The 22413-nt window shown below is 39.5% G+C and overlaps 1 protein-coding gene across 31 annotated transcripts in view; it reads right to left on the bottom strand.

The window, feature by feature from the left end:
- Positions 1 to 22413, bottom strand: part of ANK2 (ankyrin 2) — a 3034032-nt gene that overhangs the window by 380456 nt on the left and 2631163 nt on the right. For all 31 annotated transcript variants that reach the window (XM_044061567.1, XM_044061562.1, XM_044061555.1 and 28 more), the window contains one exon: positions 19450 to 19546. In XM_044061567.1, the coding sequence (XP_043917502.1) occupies positions 19450 to 19546 (97 nt within the window). The remainder of the gene's footprint in view (positions 1 to 19449; positions 19547 to 22413) is intronic.

The raw sequence follows: 22413 nt of genomic DNA, 5'->3' as shown, positions 1-22413 counted from the left end.
CTTTGCTCCCCACCCTGCCCCCTATTCCCTCCCGCCCCCAGTGGTCCCACCTTTATTATACTCACAAACCCCTCCCATCTTTCCAGTAGCCAACCACAGCACTAACCCAACACTACCTCCTCCATCTTCCCACTACTATCACACCTCCTCAACTAACATGTACAAGCATACCTTTCCTATGCTCATTGCATGCACTCTCCTTGCATATCTTACATCCGACCAAAGCTCTATCATTCCCACACTCAACCACTACCACTGTACTACTACTCACACCACCACTCATGTCTCACTCTCACTCAGCTCCCCTCCCACCAGCACAAGAACCATCCCTATGCACCCCCCACATATTCTACCAACTATATTACTCAAACATAAAGCATCCCTACAACTTAACATAGTAACCCTCCCACCATACCTATTACCCACAGAGCACAATCATAAAGTTTCCCTTATAAACAAACACATTCAAAAACTGAGAAAACTAATAACCTCATGCATATCTAAACTAGCCCTAAGTGGAGATATCCACCCCAACCCTGGCCCTACCATCCCCAACCCCAATCCTCATAATCAGACTAGAAACTACAACGTCTCCCATATTACAGCCAGTAGAAAGCCAAGTGACTTCCTTCTACTAAGCCTAAATATTAGAAGTATATCCAACAAAGTCCATGAACTCCATGCCACCATAGACTTGTACTCCCCAGATATAGTCATCCTGACAGAAACCTGGCTAAAACCTCACATTACCAGTGAGCAAATACTCCCTACAGGTTATGGCATACTAAGAGTAGACTGGCTAAACAAGAAAGGAGGTGGTGTAGCTATAATATTTAAACAGCATCTAAACATCCAGATCTTAAAACCATCAGCTCCACAAATAGGCAATGAAGAAATAATATATACCAACCTCAAAATAAACCAAAACAAGATCATCAACATAATTGGATGCTACTTTCCACCTGGCCAAAACATCCCTCCACTAGAAAACCTCCTCAGCTGGTCTACCCACCATCTCCCCCAAGAAACTATCATTTTAGGTGATTTCAATATTGACTGGCAATCCTGTTCTGGCAACCATCCAACCCATCATGTAAACCTTCATGGCTTCACCCAACTAGTCCAGTCACCAACCAGGATAAATAAAAACTCCAGCAAGCACACTACCCTGGACTGGATACTAGTTAGTAAGAACCCCCAGTCATATATAACAGGCTGCTTATTGGATAGCCTCAGTGATCACTCCCCAACATTCCTACTCAAAAAATACCTATACCAAACTAAACCTGTCATTTACCATCAAATACATAAAAAACGAAACTTTAACCCACTCACATTCATCTCATCCCTCAAAGAATGTAACTGGCATCCTCTAAAGTACCTCAGTCTTGATGACGCAGTTGAATTTTTTAATACTACCTTCCTGAGCATTCTTAATTACCATTCCCCCATAAGACTTTCCAGAACCAAAGCACAGTCCTCCCCATGGCTACAGAAAACCACTAAGTCAGAAATGAAAAACAGGGATAAAGCCTGGGAGCACTGGCGCAAAACCAAGACCCCCTGAACTAGACAGAAATTCCTAGAACTACGCAATAGAGTCAAAAAGCTAATAAAACAGGACAAATTCCAATACTACCAGTCTGCCCTAGACTCCTCCCAACACAGCCCCAAACAATTCTGGTCCTCCATAAACTCCATCCTCCACCCAGGTAAAGTCAGTACCCCTTCTCCTAGCATCCCTCACTCCTCAGAAAATATTGCTACCTCATTCAACACACACTTCATACAAACCATACTATCACTAGCTAAACAACACAACCCCCCTCCCCTCCAACCCACACCTTCAACTAGTAATCTCTCCACTGCCTTCTCTTTTTCTCCTGTACCTACTTCCAACATAAAAAAACCTCTTAACTAAACTTAAGCCCACCAGATTAGCAGCAGACAACCTCCCAAGTGAATACCTACAAATCGCAGCTGATGCTCTGGCCTACCCAGTATCCATCTTCTTTAACCAATCTCTGTCAGAAAGTTACGTTCCCACACTGTGGAAAGTATCACATATAATTCCCCTCCACAAAGGCGGACCCTCCACAGAACTAACCAATTACCTCCCCATAGCTATTCTCTCTCCACTCTCCAAAATATTAGAGAGATGCATACACTCTCAGGTCTCAGACTACCTCCTTACTAACAATCTCCTTTCCAACACTCAGCATGGTTTCCGACCAAACCATAGCACCACCACTGCCTTACTCTCCTTTACTAACACTATCCATCAGCATAAAAACAATGGCTATCTCTCCTCTGCTACTTTCCTAGACCTATCTAAAGCATTTGACATGGTCCCACACAAACAGCTTATCTCTGTCCTCAATAACCTATCCTTCTCACAATCAGTCACCAACTGGTTTCAGAGTTACCTGTCTGACCGCCAACAATCTGTTGTATGGTAGAATGACATATCTCCTCAACTACCTGTCTCCATAGGGGTTCCCCAAGGATCCATCATTGGACCCCTACTCTTCTCTGTTTTCACCAATAATCTAGCTTCTGCCACCAAACATGGAACACTCATACAATACGCAGATGACTCAACCATCATCTGCTCAGCCCAGTCCCTACCCAAACTGCAAAAAGTCACACAGGAAGCCTTTTCCTCTGTTTAAACTTGGTTATCCGATTCCCAATTAATACTCAACCCAAACAAAACTAAACTACTCATCTTCCAACCCACCAAACATACTCAAAACAACTCTCACTTTAACATCACAGCAAAAGACAACACCACTATATACCCAACTGAACACACCAAATTGCTAGGAGTGGAAACAGACAATAAACTAAAATTTGACATTCACATATCCTTGACCATAAAAAAAGTCCACAAAAAACTAGGAGCACTATACAGAAATAAGCAACTTCTCACCAAAGCAGCAAAGATTTCAATAGCAAATTCCCACCTTATCTCCACCCTACTTTATGCCTGTCCAATATATACCAACCTAAGGCAATGCGATCTATACAAGCTAGAGACCTGCTACAACAAAATTGCTAAATTCGCCACAGGGGCATCCTACCATAGTCACCACTGTCTCTCACTTGCTAAACTGGGATGGCTTGAACTCCCTCACCTCCTTCAATGGTATCAACTCTCACTCACCCACAAACTAGTAAATCATCCACTAAATGTCCCATCCCTCTAGAATCTACTCCAACCCTATCGCACCACCAGACCACTAAGATCCAGCAACAAAAATCACTTGCAGATCACTAAAGCCAATAACTCTGCAGGTGAAGCACTATTCTCTTGCACCATAGCCAAATTATGGAACTCCCTCCCACCCACAATTACCTCCATACCATCATGCACCCTCTTCAAAACTTTACTAAATGCGCACCTAAAAACATGCTGGCTATGCCCTTGCAACTCCCACTCTAATATCACCCTCCCCATCCAACCACTACCTTTCTTTCCACTCCACTAACTACTTTGATTATAGCAAGTTCAGATGCTCATAAGCCAGTACTTATTATACAGCAGGAACTTCTTCTTGCAACATTTGTTAATGTCTGTTATGTACTTCACAGATAAAGATTCTAGTTGTCTACTGATGTACTATGTTCTTCATCTGTAAATATATTGTAAGTAATTGCTATGTAAATTGTTAATCGCTATGTAATCCAATGTAACTACTGTCTGTTTATTTTAACTGTGGAGCTTTTCTCCCCGGGCCTCCACTGAAAATGGACCTACGTCCAGTCGGACACTCCCGGTCAACAAATATAAATAAATAAATAAATAAAATAATAAATAAACCTACGTCATTGTCATGTTTTATTGCTTTGAGCCATTTAATTTGTACTGGCTGTCAGGTTTTCTAGTCTTTGTTGACCGAGAGAATCTGACTGGATAAATGTCCATTTTCAGCGGAGGCCCAGGGAGAAAAGCTCCAGAGTTTGTAAATATACAAAGGCAAGTAAACACATACAGTGTTATTTCACACATACAGAGACAAAGTACAAAACATAACATTTTAGAAGTACATAGAGAAAAAAAATATTTTGGCTGCACATTTTAGAGGTACATAGAGAAAAAAATATTTTAGCTGCAAATTGTAGTAGCAGGACACGTTAGTTGTATGACCAGTGATTTCTACTTGAATTATAGAGAGTATGTATAATTCGCCCATAGAGTTTTCAAGAGTATAGTAGAACTGCTAGTAGATGAGGTTTGTGTATTAAGAATACTAGTACATGCAGTAAATTAACATGCAGAGGTTGATAGAGAAAGTCCTGAGGGAAAAGCAGGTGTAGAGGGTCTATCTGGGGGAAGGCATGGGCATTGCCCATTGATAATTAGGTGTTCCTTTAATAGTTGTTTAAACTTAATAGCAGAATTTGCTGAGGTAATATCAGGGGGCAGTGAGTTCCAGATTCTGCCTATGTAGTTAGGAAATAGGGAGTCTCCTGCTGAGTTGTTGGTTCTGGTGATCATAATTAAGGTCCTGTCACTAGAGCGTAGTTGTCTTGGATTTTCATGTTATTTTAAGTAAATTAGATAGTGTTGGTATTTTGTCTGGATATTGTAGGAGTTTTTTAGTGAAAACTAGTTGGTGGAATGTAATGAGATTTTGGAGTTCCAGCCAATTTAGTTGGTATAGTGAGTGGCAATGATGGGAACGGTAGGGAGCATTTGTGACAAATCTGGCAATTTGATTGTGTCTAGTTTTGTAATTTCTGTTTTGGATAGATTGGTGAAGATGAGGGCAGCATATAGAAGTGTGGATAGTAGCAGAGTTTGAGCCATGGAAATTTTAGTCGTTGATTTAGGTATGTTGTATTCTTGTACAGACTGCCTAGATTTCTGTGTATGTTTTTGATGCTTTGATTTATGTGCTGGTCAAACTTCAGTTTGTTGTCAGTTGCAACACCCAGTAGCTTTGTGTGGGAGTCTGAGGAAATAACGGTACCATCACTAGACGTAATACTGAAAGAATCAGTGTCTAAGTTGGATTTATTTGGTTTGAAAATTAGTAATATGGTGTTTTTTGGGTTTAGTAACAGGTTTTTACTGAGAAACCAAGCTTCGGTGGTTTTGAAAACTTGTTGGGTAGTGGAAAGGAGTGTGAGGGGGTTGGTGACTGAGTAGACAAGTGTTGAGTCGTCAGCAGATTTTATGACAGTTGCATCCTGGGTGATCTTATTCAGATTGTTGAATAATATGGAAAATAATAGAGGGCCTAAGACTAGTCCAAAGTCAAAGAGATACTCAAGAAGTTTGGGATGGTTGACCATGTCAAAGGCTTTTGATAGGTCTAAAAATATGGCTGATGTTAGATTGCCTGGATTCCTGCTCTGGTTGATGGCTGATGTTAGATTGCCTGGATTCCTGCTCTGGTTGATTAGGTTGGTGAAAGAGAGGATGGCAGCAGTTGTACTGTGGACTGGTCTAAATCTGTGTTGGGTAGGAGTGAGTTGTTTTTTTAGTAGGTATTGCATAAGTTGTTGGTGAATACATTTTTCTAATATTTTGGCAAGTGTTGTCTAATATGTTGGCAATATCTGTTGGCTCAATATAGGAGGTACCATTGTGCAATGACTCAGTGCAAACCTGGGTATTGCCGTGGAGATTCTTGATATAACTAAAGAAGCCTTTGTGGTTGTTTTTAGTGTCTGACACAATTCTGCCTTCATAGCTGACTTTAGAGGTTTTGATGAGGGATCTCAACTTTCTGTTGAGGCTAATAAGGGAGTTTTTCCAGTCTTGGGACTTCACCTTTTTTTGCAACAGTTTCTTCCTTCTGTTGTAGAGTTTATTAATGGCAGGGGAATACCAGATTGCTTCCTCTTTTTGGAGGAGAGCATCTTGGTTCTGTTGGGTATGGCTAGTTCCATGCATTTATGTACGTATTCATACAGTGCATTAGTGTATGATTTGGCAGTCATGCATCTATTTTCCATTGACATGGATGCCATGACGTTAGCCACCTCTGTTTTTAGGAGTTCAAAGTCAGCTTTGGAGAAGATTTTCAAGGTGATTACCTTTGCGGAAGGTGTGGGTGAGATATGGATTTCCATGGTGATTAGTTTGTGGTCGGATCTAACCAAGGAGGAATTGACTATTGGTGTAGAGATGGAAATGGAGAACATCGACATTTGTGCTGTAACGGAGACCTGGTTTAAAGCAGCAGAGAGCTCCCCTGCGCTACCAGGCTATAACTCACCCCACACCTTTCGGCACCAGAACATGGACCAAAGCTCCAAAGTGGTGGGGTCTCCATTATTCATAAAAGATATGCACATCTCCAGACTAGTAGCCCAGCATAATGCATCTGAGATACTTCAGGTACAACTAACATTGGGTAAGATGGAAATTCAGGTCGTAGCCTGCTATAGGTCCCCAACCATGTCCCAAGACTCTCACTCTATGTTCCTAAGCACCCTGGAAACTGTTAGGGTCCAACCCAGTACTCTCATACTTGGTGACTTCAACTACTCCTCCATCAACTGGGAAAACTACTCATGCACCAAGTGTTCTCCATTTTGGGGAGTGCTTCAAGCAAGTGCATCTTGAGATTTAGACTTCTAGCACTGACCAGCAGGACTCTCAGATTACATTTATTTACAGCTGTCACGGTGGTAATTTGGTCTTTGGAACATCACCTAAAAAAGGCACTATAGAGGTAGAAAGAGCCTTAGCCAGTATCCAGAAACCCAGGGGTGACAGATGCAGGCCATCTCTGGCAAAGCATTGAGGTCTGTCAATCATGTCATCCCAAGCAGACAGATAATGGCTCCCCTTAGAATGACACTAGAAACTTAGCCAATTGTTGAAGTCAATAATTTTCTGCTTGTACTGCAATATCATTCTGGGCGATGGTAGGATGCTGCTCAGGGCTAGGGTCATACCTGCCTGAGCCACATAATCCGAGAGCTCCTCCATGTCTCTGTTCATGTAGTCCAAGGAGGTGCATCTTAGGTCATTCACACCCACATGGACAGTGACAGTCATACTTGTACTTGTTGTGGAGTGACCTGAGTGCGTGTGTTATGTGTCAGATTCTGGTAACTGACAGACAGCTGATTGTTACCTTCTTCTTATTCAAACTAGTGAGTGGGACATCAGTGTGTCCCACTATCAAGTCACCTATGATTAGTGTATTGGGCAAACTGTTTTGCCTTAGGAGCTTAGGCTGAGTGGCACACTGTGTAAGTGAGCTATGTGTCTTGTGCTTTGTGCTGTATTGTGGTGGTCGAGTGAGTTTCTGCCTTGGAGGTCTCTGCTGTTTGGGTAGATTTCTATTGAGAGCCTCCACGAAGGTGGGTGTGTGGTTTGTGTTGTTATGTGAGAGCTGTGATGGTAGGTGTTCTGGAGGGCTATGTTCTGCATGTGGTGTGGTGCAGGTGTTGACTTTCTCCTCTTGACCATCTATTCAGGTCTTGGCTTGAGAGTGCATGGCTTCCAGTTTGGATATAAAAGTGCATTTCTCACAAGTCTGAGCATTGGGTGGTAAGAGGAGAGGGTTGTCTGTGTACATGAGGCAGTTGCTACACTGCCTCAGAATGCCCAAGTTCACCAGGTTAATAGGAGAAAGCACAGGGAACTGACCTTTAGACATGCCAGGAAGGATAGGCATTATTACTAAGTTCTGGAGCTGTTTCCTTATATTTTCCTTTTACACGAAAAATGTCACTCAAGGTGTCTGAGTCTGTACAGAGCACTGCCAAACACTTGAGGGGAAACTAATACATAGACCCTGAACATTTAAGGATGAAGTATTCTGAATTTAGGAAGAAATCAAGCAGTACTTACTGAAAAATAAAAAATTTGCTTGTCAAGAATGGAGTCGCATGAATGGCTACTGCCTGCCTACTACTAATGCTAATCTCAGCACAGCTTCACTCCATTGCGATACAAACCTCCTTTGCTTCTTTTCTCACCAGAAGCAAAATGTTAGCCCTAATCTCAAGAAGAGAAGCAGGCCACAGCCTGCTTGGTGATCCACAGTCTTGTCCTAGATGATGCAATGATGCAAGGGTCTTCAGACTTGTAGCGTTTTTATGGTAGATACCTCGAATAGCAACCAGACCAATCAGGTACGTTAAGCACAAACACTCACTCTCCAACCAGAAAGAGTCAGGAATTAATGCATTCTGCTGCTACTTTCAACAGGATCAGAATATCAGCACAGGTTCCAAGCCGTCACCTGTAAAGCAGTTATTAAGCTTTCTGGTGATCAGCAGTCTCCAGGAAATAATGTAACTGCACTCCTTCTCTCACCAGGAGAAAACAGAAGCACTAATCCCAAGATGACTACTTTGAAAAAAAGGTTTATCTTGGTTTTTATTGTTACAATGTGTAATATGCTCCTGATAACTGGTTTGAATTCAGTTGGAATGGTATAAATAAATCTAATATATATGCTAAAATGTCAGGTTTTTGTGATATAAAAAATGAGACCACAATGAATCACTTCAAAAAGTTTTCCCACTTTTAATGGGGTCTATATTACATGATCGAATGGTTAGGTGATCAAACAACTAAACATCGACCATGTAATATCGAACTGCAAGATAGCGAACGCTGCCAGGAAATGCTACCGTCGGCCACAAAAAAAAAATTAACTTTATAGCCAAACTAAGTAGGGGGCTTCACACCACACCCCCCTAACTAAATATACCAACTCAGAGATTGTTCCACAGTGGAGAAAATGGCAAAATCCAGCAAACAGCCAAGGGAAATCTTTCCCTGAGATAAATTGGCCGTTTGCTGTCTTTTGCTTTAGATATTACATGATCAATGATTAGGTGTTCGATCGCATAATATAGACCCTTTTAATGTGACCTATAACCTGTACAATTCAATTGAAAAACAAACAAATCTGTTAGGGGAAAAATATAAAAAATAAAAAATGTATAATAAACTGGTTGTACAAGTGTGTACACCCTTAAACTAATACTTTGTTGAAGCACCTTTTGATTTAATTACAGCATTCAGTCTTATTGGGTAGGAGTCTATCAACATGGCACATCTTGACCTGTCAATATTTGTCTACGCTTCCTTGCAAAAGTGCTCCAAATCTGTCAGATTGAAAAATAATCTCTTGTGCACAGCCCTCTTCAGGCCACCCACAGATTTTCTATTGGATTTAGTTCTGGGCTCTAGCTGGGCCATTCCAAAACTTTAATTTTCTTCTGGTGAAGCCATTGTTTTGTTGATTTGTATGTATGCTTGGGGTCATTGTAGTGTTGAAAGGTGAAATTCCTCTTCATCTTCAGCTTTCTAGCAAACACCTGAAGATTGTGGGCCAAAACTGACTGGCACTTGGAACTGTTCATAATTCCCTCCACCTTGACTAAAGCCCCAGTTCCAGCTGAAGAAAAGCAACCCCAAAGCATGATACTGCCACCACCATGCTTCACCGTTGGGATGGTTTTCTTTGGTGATGCGAAGTGTTGTTTTTGCATCAAATGTACCTTTTGGAATTGTGGCCAAAAGGTTCAACCTTGGTCTCATCAGACCATAACACATTTTCCCACATGCTTTTGGGGGAGTTGGTGTATTATTTTGCAAATTTTAGCCAGGCCTGGATGTTTTTCTGTGTAAGAAAAGGCTTCTGTCTTGCAAGCCTACCCCATAGTCCAGACATATAGAGAATGCGGGAGATTGTTGTCACATGTAGTACACAACCAGCACTTGCTAGAAATTCCTGCAACTCCTTCAGTGTTGCTGTAGGTCTCTTGGCAGCCTCCCTGACCTGTTTTTGTCTAGTCTTTTCATCAGTTTTGGAGGGGACATCCAGTTCTTTGCAACATCACTGTTATTCCATATTTTTTCCACTTTTTGATGACTATCTTCACTGTGTTCCATGCTATATCCAATGCTGTGGACATTTTTTTGTACCCCTTTCCTGACTGATACCTTTCAACAATGAGATCCCTTTGATGCTTTGTAAGCTCTCTGTGAACCATGGCTTTTGCTGTTGCAGGCAACTGAGTAAATGTCAGGAAAAATCCTACTAGGATTTGGGGTTAATCAGAGTCTATTTAATTGATGGCAGGTGTGTACTCAATAAGACTGAATGCTGTAATTAAATCAGAAGGTGCTTCAACAAAGTATTAGTTTAAGGGTGTGCACACACAACAAAGTATTAGTTTAAGGGGGTGCACACTTATGCAACCAACATATTGTACATATTTTATTTTTTATATTTTTCCCCTAATAGATTTGTTTGTTTTTCAATTAAACTGTACAGGTTATAGGTCACATTAAAGGTGGGAAACATTTTGAAATTATTTAATGTGGTCTCATTTTTATATCACAAAAACATGGCATTTTAACAGGGGTGTGTAAACTTTTTATCTCCACTGTGTGTGTATATATGGGTCTACTTCAGTTGGCCTAACTTCCATTTGCCTGTCACTCACCTAAACTTCACTTCACCTAAATTTCACTTGACCCAAAACTCATTTCACTGACAATTAGTAATGGCAGTGTGTAGAGCACTGTAAGGCAAGTAAAAGGTATATGCCCTTTTCCCCACTGTAGTGCGATCCTGGAGTTAGAATATATAGTTAGGGGGGATGTGTGGGGTGTAGTCCCCCACCTAGTTTGATTCTATATGTTCTGGCTTGCTTTTATATTGTTCAGTGAAACCAAAGTACGTGGGGGGCTATGCCCACCACACCCCACAATTATATATTCTAACTTCAGGGTCACACTACAGCGGGGAAAAGGGTATATACCTTTTACTTGCCTTACAGTGCTCTACACACTGCCATTACTAATTGTCAGTGAAATGAGTTTTAGGTCAAGTGAAATTTAGGTGAAGTGAAGTGAAGTTCAGGTGATTTGATCTAAGTCAGATGAATTTCAGGCAAATGGAAGTTACGTCAACTGAAGTCGCTCTGTGTGTGTATGTATATATAGATATATATATATATATATATATATATATATATATATATATATATATATATATATATATAATGTTTTTGATTGCATAAGAAGTTTCTAATTGAAAGCCTTTTATATAGGAGGGATTGGGGATGAATTTTGGTTCTGAAGAGGTCTCTTTAGTAAATTTATGAGACAAAAGTGCTTGACCATTATGATTATTATGATTTTATTCATTATTTTCTAAATAAATGCACTTTTAATCTTATGGTATACCGAGTACTGTATTCAAGCACCTGCCAGCATTCTGAACAAATGTTACTATGTTTTGGTTCAATACTTATTAGTGTAGCACTGTACAGTGGTGGTTGAATTTGGATTAACTCATTCACCTCCAAAAAACATGACCGACTGTCCTGTTACAGGATACCCTCAATGTCCCCTGAAAATCATAAGGTCATAAAAGTACTTGATAAACTTCATATAAATAAGAACTCTATATTTTTTGGAGACTTTAACTAACCATCATTAAACTGGAGCACCTATACCTCAAATGTATAGTACGCCCAAAAGTTAAATTTAATAAAAAGAAAAAAAAAACTTCCTGGACCAGATTGCTATCAAGCCTACTAATCTTGACCTGGTCCTTGTGAATACAGCTTCTTCATATACTATTCCCCTGGTATCTCCTTTCCCTATTTACATTACATCATAGTCTAGTTACCTTTAAAATCTCAAAACCTTCAGGCACGTATGTCATTATTCAAAGATTTCAAATGTACAAATCTCATCAAAGTCTATAACAAAGCATCAAACATCATGTATAGCAGCATAATCTTTGATATTGTAATAGCAGGAAGCATCTCAAAGGAGTTCTATGCCCACTTAGACAAATGTATGGCAGTGACATTTTCAACCAGCATTAAATATAATATATAATTCAAAAGCAAACCACCATGGTGATCCAACAACTTAAACAAAACCTACAATAAAAGGAAAGAAACCCCACCTTAAATATACAGAAGATCAAAACATCAGAAAACTGACAAAAAACTTAGATTACTAAGGCAGCCCATGAACTTAGTAAACTGCTAAAGCACACTAAACAAAGAACACAGTAAATAAATTCTGCCACGGCAGCTTGCCAAAGTAAAAACAAAGCTTTTTATTTAACTGTTGATCTTAAGTGCTTTTCGTTTGCCTAATGTGCAAACTTCTTCAGAAACAGTGTAATAATAAAAAAAAAAACAGAATAAATAGGCTCAGGGGAGCACATTAACCATTCTTGTTAGAGCATAGCACATTCATTACTTACTTATAGGCACACAGTAATACAATGGGTGCTATTATAAAACATATAAATCATCCTTCACTAAAATTAAACATATAAACATAAATAAAATGTGAAAATCATGAAAAAAATACATATTAAACTAAAAATAAACATATACATGAAATAAAATATATATATATAAAGTGTAAAGTAGTCTACCAACTCCTAAATGAAAATTATATTAATACCAGTTACTGGCCATAACACTCTGTCAAATGAGTGTAAACTGTAAAAACTATATGACTTACAACACACTATTAAACCCAAGTTGTACTTGCATAGAAACATGTACTAAATGCATAGTGAACACCAGGAATGTCAAGAATATTCAGTCATCTCTGCAAACTTTTTAGTTTCAAAATGCTGCTTAAAGAACAGGTTTCATTTTAACCCAGAAAATTATAAGCATTCAGCTTAATTTGCCAGGCTAACTCTAATTCTTCTAGCTGCAAAGGCAAAAGACCACCCCTAATGTCCTGATAAACCTGATCAATAGCCAAAAACTTGAATTTGTGTTCACTGTTTCCCTGGATCTGTTTGGCTAAGGCGTTATCTAATTTCTTTCTACTTATAGCATATTGATGTTCATAAATTCTTTCACAGAGCCTACGCTCCGTTTTGCTTACATAAAACGCAGGACAACATTGACACCTAGCCAAATAAACAACCATTCTAGAATTACAGTTGAACTTCAATTTTATTCTAAATTGCAACCAGTTAATAGTAAAACAGTTTGCTACATATTTAAAACATTACAACTTTGACATTTATCCATTCCTGTAATTCTAGGGTAACTACGTCAATGTTGTTCAAGTAGTTTTTTAAAATTTTACCTTTCCTAAAGATAACACTAGGAAAATCACCCATTTTACTAAAAATATTGGGATTGGTTTTGAATAAATCCCAATTTGTCCGGATGATATCAATGCAAAAATGACTATGTATAGAATATGTAGTAATAAAACTTGTGCGAAAGTCTTTAGTAATAGCAGAAGTGTGATCACTGTTATTATTAACAGTGATTGTATTTAATAACCCTACCTGTTCAGGCGTAATATATCTGGTGCCTAAAATGGGTTTATACATATTAATAGCCCATGAACTTAGGTTAGCATCTGAAGTTAAGGACATTTAAGAATCCTTCTTTCGCTAAGTTAGGAAACAAAGAAATAACACCCAACATTGCTCTGAACTTACTCATAATGATAACACTTACTCTGACATGGTACACGTTGCCTGTGCACTAGAAAACAAATTCAGTGCACACTTTACCACAGAGATGACTATTTCACTGAAAGTCTCAATGTCCCCTACCCCATCATCACTAAACAGTATGTACTAGAGGTGGTCTCCAACATTTAAAATGACTTCATCCATTGGAATTTTAATATGTAGTTCTAAACGATCCCTGGCAGATCTACACTTTCAACTATTTAACCTGGGTTTAGTCATTGTCCCTGAGGCTTGGCACACAGCAATGCTGATGTCACTCCAGAATGGTGGCCCCCACCACTGACCCTGGTAATTATAGTACCATCAGCCGTACATGTCTTATTTGCAAAGTGATAGAACATATCACAGCTGACATGATAAACTATGACAGTAAGAATCTCTTTAGTCCAGATGTGCAGCAATTTGGCTTTGTTAAGAGTAGATCCTGTCTAAAGAATCTGATCAATTTCTTTAAAACACACACATTGTTAACAGTGGTCATGCTTTCCACAAGACATTCCATGACCTGGCCAATGCATTTGATGCCTTCCTCCATGCAAGCATAGTTAGTAAGAATAACACATTACTAATAGAGCCCTATGTAGTAAAATGGATAACACACTTGCTAAATGACAGAGCACATATGGTATGGGTAGCAGATGCCTCACCACAGAGTATAAAGATTACCAGTGTGTTCTGTAAGTCTCAGTGTTGGGACCTTTTTGTACAGCATGTACGTCTCTGATGTCTAGATTACAAACGAAGACCTCTGGCTGACCAAGTTCTTCAGCAAGAACTTATACTTGTAAATACCTGATGCAGCATAAATGGATTTAAATTAAAGTGTAAAGAGTAATAACTTAGTCACATTTGGCTGACTAACCCCCCCCCCCAGCATACAAGATAAGCAATACCCCACTCCAAAGTAAAAGTGCTGTTAGAGACTTTAGGACTTAGGCTGATAAATCTCTCCCCTTTGATCATAATGTAACAACAGTTAGAAAGTTCTTCTATTTGGTGCAGTTGATTGCCAAGGGAATATCTTGCAGATCTTAAGAGGCCACTCTTTCCCTATATTTAGCATTGGTCAGGCTGGCTATCAAATATAGTACCCTCTTTATGATTTATCTTACTAGATATGTCAAACAAATGGCAAGGCCCCAGAGCTTTCTAACTAAGAAGATCACTGGCTTAACACTCCTAAGCTATCATCATAGACTAGAAATGCTGTATTTATATTCAGTATCTGACAGAAAATTAAGCAGAGTGACACACAATCTTCATTCACATGGGAGCTGAATAATTGAATGGGTATTCACAAATTCAGCCACGGCTTGACTGGCCTGCCCTCCCTGGAAAGGGAGGTACAGCCTAAGGGTGGGTACTGGCAAGGTGTACATGGTCATAAGACAAAATTGCCTTGTATTTCCCATGATCCTATGAAACCATTCTAACAGGAGAAAAGTTTTTTTTTTTTCATTTTGACCTACCATTAACTTATACTTATGAAGCCATCCTAATAGTAAAGAAGCTGTTTTTATGTATTTATTTATTTATTTTTTTCATTTTTGTTTATCCTTAACTCCACCCTACCCTAGCATGCCCTGCTCAATCATGAGGGTTTCCACATCTGCACTTTCTGTTACAGGTGATATGCTGATATCTCCTCCCCTGAATACTTTGCCTGGGCTAGAATCACCAGTCTTTGATCAGCACTTTCAGTGAATGCACCTTTGAACTAACAGTGGACATAACAGGAGCATACTAAATTACAACCTGTATTTTAATTCTGTAACTTTTCTACTACATCTAAGTAGCAGGTACAGTTTAATGTGCAAACATTCCCTGATATGTGATCAGGAAACATTTACCAGCATTTGTGTAGCCTTTGGTCACTTTTTAGGGAAAATATGGTTATGCTGTATTTTAGAGCTGGAATCCAACAGAGACTCAGATTACATTTCTGTTTCCTCACGAGCCTACTGGTTCAGTATGGGAGGGTCAAACAGAAGTATTCTTTTCTTTAACATGACGTTCTCTGTCCAATTCTCTTCTTTAAGAGGTGAATCATTTTGAGGCCAGTCATACAGGAGGAGTTTGTCCATGGTATTAGGTTGGAAATGATTTTCAGGGCCAAAGATTTTCTGGCTCTATAGCCTCCTTCTCAAGAATAATGATAACTTCTGATTCCTTGGGCACACTTGTTACATTGGGCCAAGCAGAATTCCTCCTCACCTTTCTTCTCTCGCTAACTATGAAAAGTGCTAATGGTTGTCAGATGAACTAATAAATTAATCAAGGACTGCAAAGTCATTTCTTTAGGTTTGTAGCTGGTATGAGTCCTGAGAGAAGAATAAAATATGAGAGTTTCCATCTAAGTTTCGACTTTTTCTGATGGTATTTCAAGTCCCTCCTTTGCAGGACAAGGCCCCTTTTGAGACGAACACAGACATTAATAGACAGAATCTCTTTTTCTCCTGTATCAACAAATACAGCAATATGTGAAAATCGCAGTCATTGAGTACAATGTCCCCTTTGGTATGTACCTGACCACACACACAGAACAACTAGAACATCCACGTAGGTTCCTCACAAATATAATACATGGCATAAAAAAATGCCCTCTGCAGACCGTCTCAAAAGCCATATCCCTGTATTCAGTCTCCTACAGACTGTTGAGACGTGATCTATGCCTAGTATGGGTGCCACCATGGCACAATGGATAGGGCTGTAACCTCACAGCAAGAGGTTCCCTGATTCGATTGTTGGCAGGGGGTGCCTTCTGTGTGGAGTCTGCATGTCTTTGCTGTGGTTTCACGTGTTTCTTCCACGTACTTTGGTTTCCTTCCACATTCCAAAGACATGCAGAAGGTGGACTGGACACACAAATTGGCCATAGGTATGATATTGTGGAAGAACTGCCACAGTAGGGCTAGCCCCCCTGTGTGTAAACCTTGGCTCTAGATGGTTATCACTGTTGAAGTGATACCTTGACCCCATGTGCATAAATGGGAAAAATGGGTTATGGATGGATGGATGGATTTATGCCTTGCATGCAAGGCATCCTTGGATCTTGCTGCAATGGAACTTTTGCATATCCACAAAACAAACAGCTTCAGAATTACCCAATTTAGGGATGTACACATTGCTTGCGACATAAATAAGGCATTTTGGAGGGACAGGTATATCCTCTGGAACAGGTTTCCTGTTCATGTGAAGCAAAGTTCGTCCCTAACTCAATTCGAACATAATTTGGATCGGTGAATAGGGATTCAGAAATTCACCCCTGTTCTGGTACCTATGTAACTAATGCATAGAGGTATCCTGTAAGTACTGCTAACAAGCCCCAGCCTACCCTCCCCCCTAGATTAACTTTGAGGTACTAAACTTGTCCTATACATTGAAACACATGCCTAAGCTTAAAAAGCCCCTATGGGTTGTTAGTCCAGTATATACCTATGATCCTATAAACTGGTACTATTTCTATCTTTATTTCCCCACCTGCTTTAGAGATGTGTTGGCCATACTGGATATAAAGTATATGTACTGACATGCCAGTTTACAGTTTTCTCCTTTGGTACAGGAAGTGTATCTAGGGTTTTAACTTAATGATTGGCACTATCTGCTGTAGTCCTTGGGCTGATCGACATGCACATTTTATTTATCTTGCCAGTTGACTGATACCTGCTGATTCACAGGAACAGCTGTTATGTCACATATGGTACTGCCATCCCTTTCATGGTCTCCTTGGACATGACAAATAACAGAGTAACTTGGAGAAGTTTGGTTTGTGTCCCTCTCTACAGGAAGTACACTTAGAGTAATGTGAATTCTATACAAGCAAGCCTTTCTTTTTTTGTTTCTCTGAATGGACTGGTTGCTTGAGACAGTGTCCCATTTCTGGTATCATCCATTCATCCGTCTATCCACAAGCTCTTTTTTCATTTTTGCACATGGGGTCGGGGAGTCACTTCAACAATGATGATCATAGGTTTATAGGTAGGTACTAGGCTATTGGCCCTAGGCCTATATAAGCCTAGCCAAATGGTACCCTGGCTTTCGCCACCCAAGTGAAGGCTCACAATGCTTGGTGGCATTCCTTGATTAAAATCTAGAGTCTTTCCCTGTATCCCAGCTTATAAATCCAAAAGTCTGATAATAATTTTGTGCTGTATTGCACAAGAAGTCGGAACATTATTTCTGACCTCTTTGTTGCCAATGGGAGGACAGGAAACTGAAAACTGTCGTTTCTTACATCAACAAACTTCAATGCTGGATATCAGCAGCCCAGAAGAATGCAGACATGCCATCTGCAACACTTTCTTTTGTCCAGACCTTGACGGTTGATGCATCAGACATGAAGTAGGGTACACATCTTGAGTCCTGGATAGTCTGGTGAGTCTGAGAACACTCAAAGATTTCACTTTTCACCAATATGAAGAATATGTGGATTGTGAAAAGCTGTTGTGAGACCATATGTTTGGGGAACCTGCCTTGCACATCACCTCCCATTTGTCTCGTCTCATTCTCTAAGCAGGCTTTTCGTGGCAGTACAGTATATGTTATGCCCATTTGTCCCTTTTTTGGAGAGCATGACCTTGTCTCTATGCCTGCTTCTTAGGGAGCATGGTTTCCTGAGCAGTGGGGGGAAAGCCCAGCATTTCTGCACTTAAAAGTCTTCACCTAACAGTGAGAGTAATACCAAGTCTGAAGTCTGAAGCCACAAAGTAATCCCTTGAGATGGGCTTTTAACTTTGTGTTAAGGCTGCAGAAGTAGCTCACCAAATGTTATTGCTAATTGCACAAGGAAACCTAAACAAACAAAATACTTGCAAGTCATGAAATATTGCAGTCAGTGAAAAATATAATGCTGATTAATACTGTATTACTTTGCAAAAAAGAAAAAGAAAAAGAAAAGAATTTACAAGTGAAACAGAATTGTTCATAAAACTTTGCTTTTTTAACATAATAGAAATGGTCCTTTGTAGTTATCATCTTGTAAATGAAAGAATGAAGTGGAACTTTTCATTACAACATTTTGTAAATCCTGAATCTGTGCTATGAGTGGTAGAAAGCACATAAAACTAATGTATTTTAAGAATTTCAGAAATGAAACAAAGTGATTATTTGCCTCGCATAGTTTTCAGAAATCTGCCAATAGGATGCATTAATATGATATTACGTCACCTGATGACCTTTCATTCTAAAGGACTTTGATGTTGTTGGTTGGGAGAAATAGAAAAAGAGTAGCTATTCCACAGCTCCATGACACAATTAGTCCATCTTACCATTTTTATTTTAGCAGATGTTTATGTTTGCGTAAAAAGGAAGGAAGACTTAGAAATATGACCCTATTGATTCTGCTGGTAGTGTTGATATGCAAACTGTGACTAGCTGAACTGCTTTTTACTACATTTCTGCAAACAGTCTTATTGCCCGATGTACCACTTGGTGCGTAAATGGGAAAGAGAGTGAGTGAGACAAACATTATTTCAAATAGAAAATAACCACTTTATATTTTACATAGCTTAGAAGCAGGGTTTTGCCGTAAACTGTATTTACAATACAAATCAGAAAAAACAAACATATTGTATATTTATGGAAGCACTTCATAATAGCATTGCAGCCACTTGTACTCTCAACTAGGCCAGTTATAAAGAAGATGATTTGATACTGAAAAAATTTTAACTTGGCTACTTAGCCATGATTGTGTTTGGCTTTTCTAAATCATGCAGGGCACATTTTGAAGGGGGTCTGGAAAATATGAAAACAGAGATGAAGTATACCCCATGCAGCTATTATGAGGTTACAGAATTCTGAGGACATTAATTAGGACACCACTGTTAGACTAATTTTTAAGAAAGCAGAGACAGAGACAAAGTATGGGAACTTGTACCAATGGGTGTGTTGCAACTAAGTTAACACCCCATTTTCAGTAACCAAAATCATGTCTAAGATTTCATACTTCTTTATGGGGCCTATCGCTTCACATAGATATTACCTTGCTGATACGTTGGTTGTAAAGGAAACACATTCGTTAATAAATGTTAATGGCGTTGTTCCTGTGATATCTTCCCACTGAGCAGGTGTTGTTCCACCTCAAAGGAACAGAAAAAAAATCAGTTAGAACATACCAAAGATCCTGTCACTTCATTTATAGATCTCATATCTTACTGAAATGCTAATCTCTATTTTAAATCTTTTTAATTAAAATCATTGTAAAGTTGTTCATTTATTTGTTATACAGTCATGCTGTTCTCCCCTTTAGTTTAGTGTTTTGAACTCACATTAACTCAAGTTATTTACTGTGCTTAATCGAAACACTTTAAAAAACAGCTAAACACCAAACAGACAATTTTTTTAAATAAGTTAAGAAAAACATCTCTAAGTGTGTAATAAAATAAAATTCAGTAACATAGGTGAAACAAATAATACAGAAATGTTAAGATAATGGCAATAAAATATATGTTTACAACAAAGGTTGAAGCAAACAGTTCAATATTCGAACCTGTAATTAAACTTTTCAACATTTCAAATAAAATGTGCTTAGCAAATGCAAGCACTATACAGCACATAACTTGCATTCTATATCGGGCTCTAAGTAAAGGACAATAATTCAACAGAAAGTAAAAATATTTTGTCAAATAAAAACGTTTATAGACAGACAGATGCAATCATTTTCAACTATACTAACTATACAGGACACACATTTAACAGCACAGATTAAATCAGAACATAGTATAATGATTATAGCAAAACAGTTGCCTCAGTCAACTTGTGAATTCTCCATGGGTTTGTTCACATGGCCTTCCCAAATATTTTATTTCAATGAGTTCAAGAAAAGGGTCCGACCACAACAGCTAAGATGTGGTTTAAATGGAACATTTCATGCACGTGCAAATGTATACCTGAAACTTACTTTTGGCTTAGTATGACTAATAAAACTGCAATTCCATAAACATTAACTGAGTTGGCAGACCAGTTTTATCTCGCGTCTTGGTTTTATATTCCTTTGTCTTTGTTTTCTTTACACACACACAGCTTTAGCTTCCAACTTTTATAGAGTGGAATAATTAGTAATCAGATGTTACTTCTATTCTGTTGTTTTACCACCTAGAATTACCTGAGCAAGATCAACCTACAATATAATCTGTAAGATAATGGCATGTTTATAGAAATCCTTTGTATAAGAAATCAAAAAAGGTTTGCAGACCTAAATCATAAAACTAAAATTACTCAAATGCCCTCTAGTGGGGACAGCTGATGGTGATAAGTATGACCTATTTCTTAATTTTGTATCACACATACTTGAGACTTTTAAAACACTTTGCAGCATAGCTTTCAACCCTCCATTTAAAAAAATGTGAAAACTCCCTTTCAGAATGTGGAACAGACAGACAAAAAGTACAGTTGTGTACACTTCATAAATGTAGATGTTCGAGTGTATTCACTGTTGCAGTCATCACACTTGGGTTATCTGTCTGCAGGTAGCCCTCAGTCGGCCCGAATACCAGAGACTTAGTATTTCTGTGTCAGTTGCTGTCACTTCGGGACTGACATCATGTCATCAGGGGTATAAAAATAGGCAGCCGACGCCGTTAGATCAGTTTTCTTGCCCCAAATGTCAGGAGTCCCCCTAAATAGGGAGCTAAGTTATAGTGGAAAAAACACCACCAGTAAAAAGTAAATACCAATAGCCCTGTAAGGGGGAGTAATAAAGATAGAGAAGTAGAGAGAGAGAGAGACAAGAGGGCTGGAGGACGAGAAACCAGGACTGCAACAGTGAATACACTCGAACATCTCCATTTATGGTAAGTGTACACAACTGTACTATGTTCTTCGTGTTTCACTGTTGCAGTCCTCACATTTAGGTTGATTCCCAAAGCTGAAGAAAAGGGTGGAGGCAATCAAGAAGACTGGGGGCTGGCTAGGATGCCCTGCAAGACTGCAGTTGCAAATCCTGCCCTGGATTTGGAGAAAATCGGCAGGTGGTAATGACTGGTGAAGGTATGAACAGAACTCCATGTTGCAGCTTCCAGGATGTCCCTGGTAGGGACTCCCCTGAGGAATGCTGTAGAGGTAGAAGTTGCCCTAGTGGAATGCGTTCTGACCACAGAGGGGGTGGTTTCCCATGGTGTTTGTAACAGAAATGGATACAGTGTGCTATCCATTTGGAGATGGTTTGTTTTGATATGGCCTTGCCCTCTGCCCCTGGTGCAAAGCTGACTAGTAACTGGTGAGATTTTCTGAAGGGCTTAGTCCTATCAAGGTAAATTCTGAGCTGTCTGTGCACGTCTAAAGAGTGTAGGATTCTTTCAACTTTGTTTTGAGGATTAGGGAAAAAGGCTGGCAAATGGATAGATTGGTTGAGAGCCACACTGGACAACACTTTAGGCATAAAAGTAGGGTTAGTCCTGAGGGCAGACCCTGTCAGCATGAAAAATAATGAAGGGTTCCACAGCCATAAGTGCATGTAGCTCACAAGCTCTTCTAGCTGAAGTGATGGCCAGAAACAAGGCTGTTTTCCAAGAGAGAAATTTTAACTCTGCTGACGCTGCAGGCTCAAAGGGGAGTGGGGGGAGTAGCGTGAGCTTTTCTAGCACAAAGTTAAGGTCCCAAGCAGGGGTGGGGGCTCTCCTTGGTGGCCTTAAGTTGTTAGCCCCTCTCAGGAATTGCTTCATGAGAGGGTGTGAGAAGAGAGGTGGCTCAGTGCTGTAATCAGCAGAGATGGCAGAGGAATGTATCTTAATGGAAGAGAAGGATAGGTCTCTGTGGAGTAGGTCTGCTAGGTAATCCAGGATGAGAGGTAAGTAGGGCATTGCTGTGTCCACTCCTTTAGAGTGAATCCAGGAACAATACCTTTTCCACTTATAAGCATATGATTTCCTTGTACTGGGTCTTCTGGCTTCAAGAATGACTTCCAGCACCTGCTTGCTTAGTCTGGCCATTGGAGGTGAATTCAAGG

The sequence above is a fragment of the Protopterus annectens genome, chromosome 2.part0 (assembly GCF_019279795.1).
Source record: "Protopterus annectens isolate FY-2018-M chromosome 2.part0, PAN1.0, whole genome shotgun sequence".
NCBI lineage: Eukaryota > Metazoa > Chordata > Ceratodontiformes > Protopteridae > Protopterus > Protopterus annectens.
This window is presented reverse-complemented; position numbering and strand designations above follow the sequence as displayed.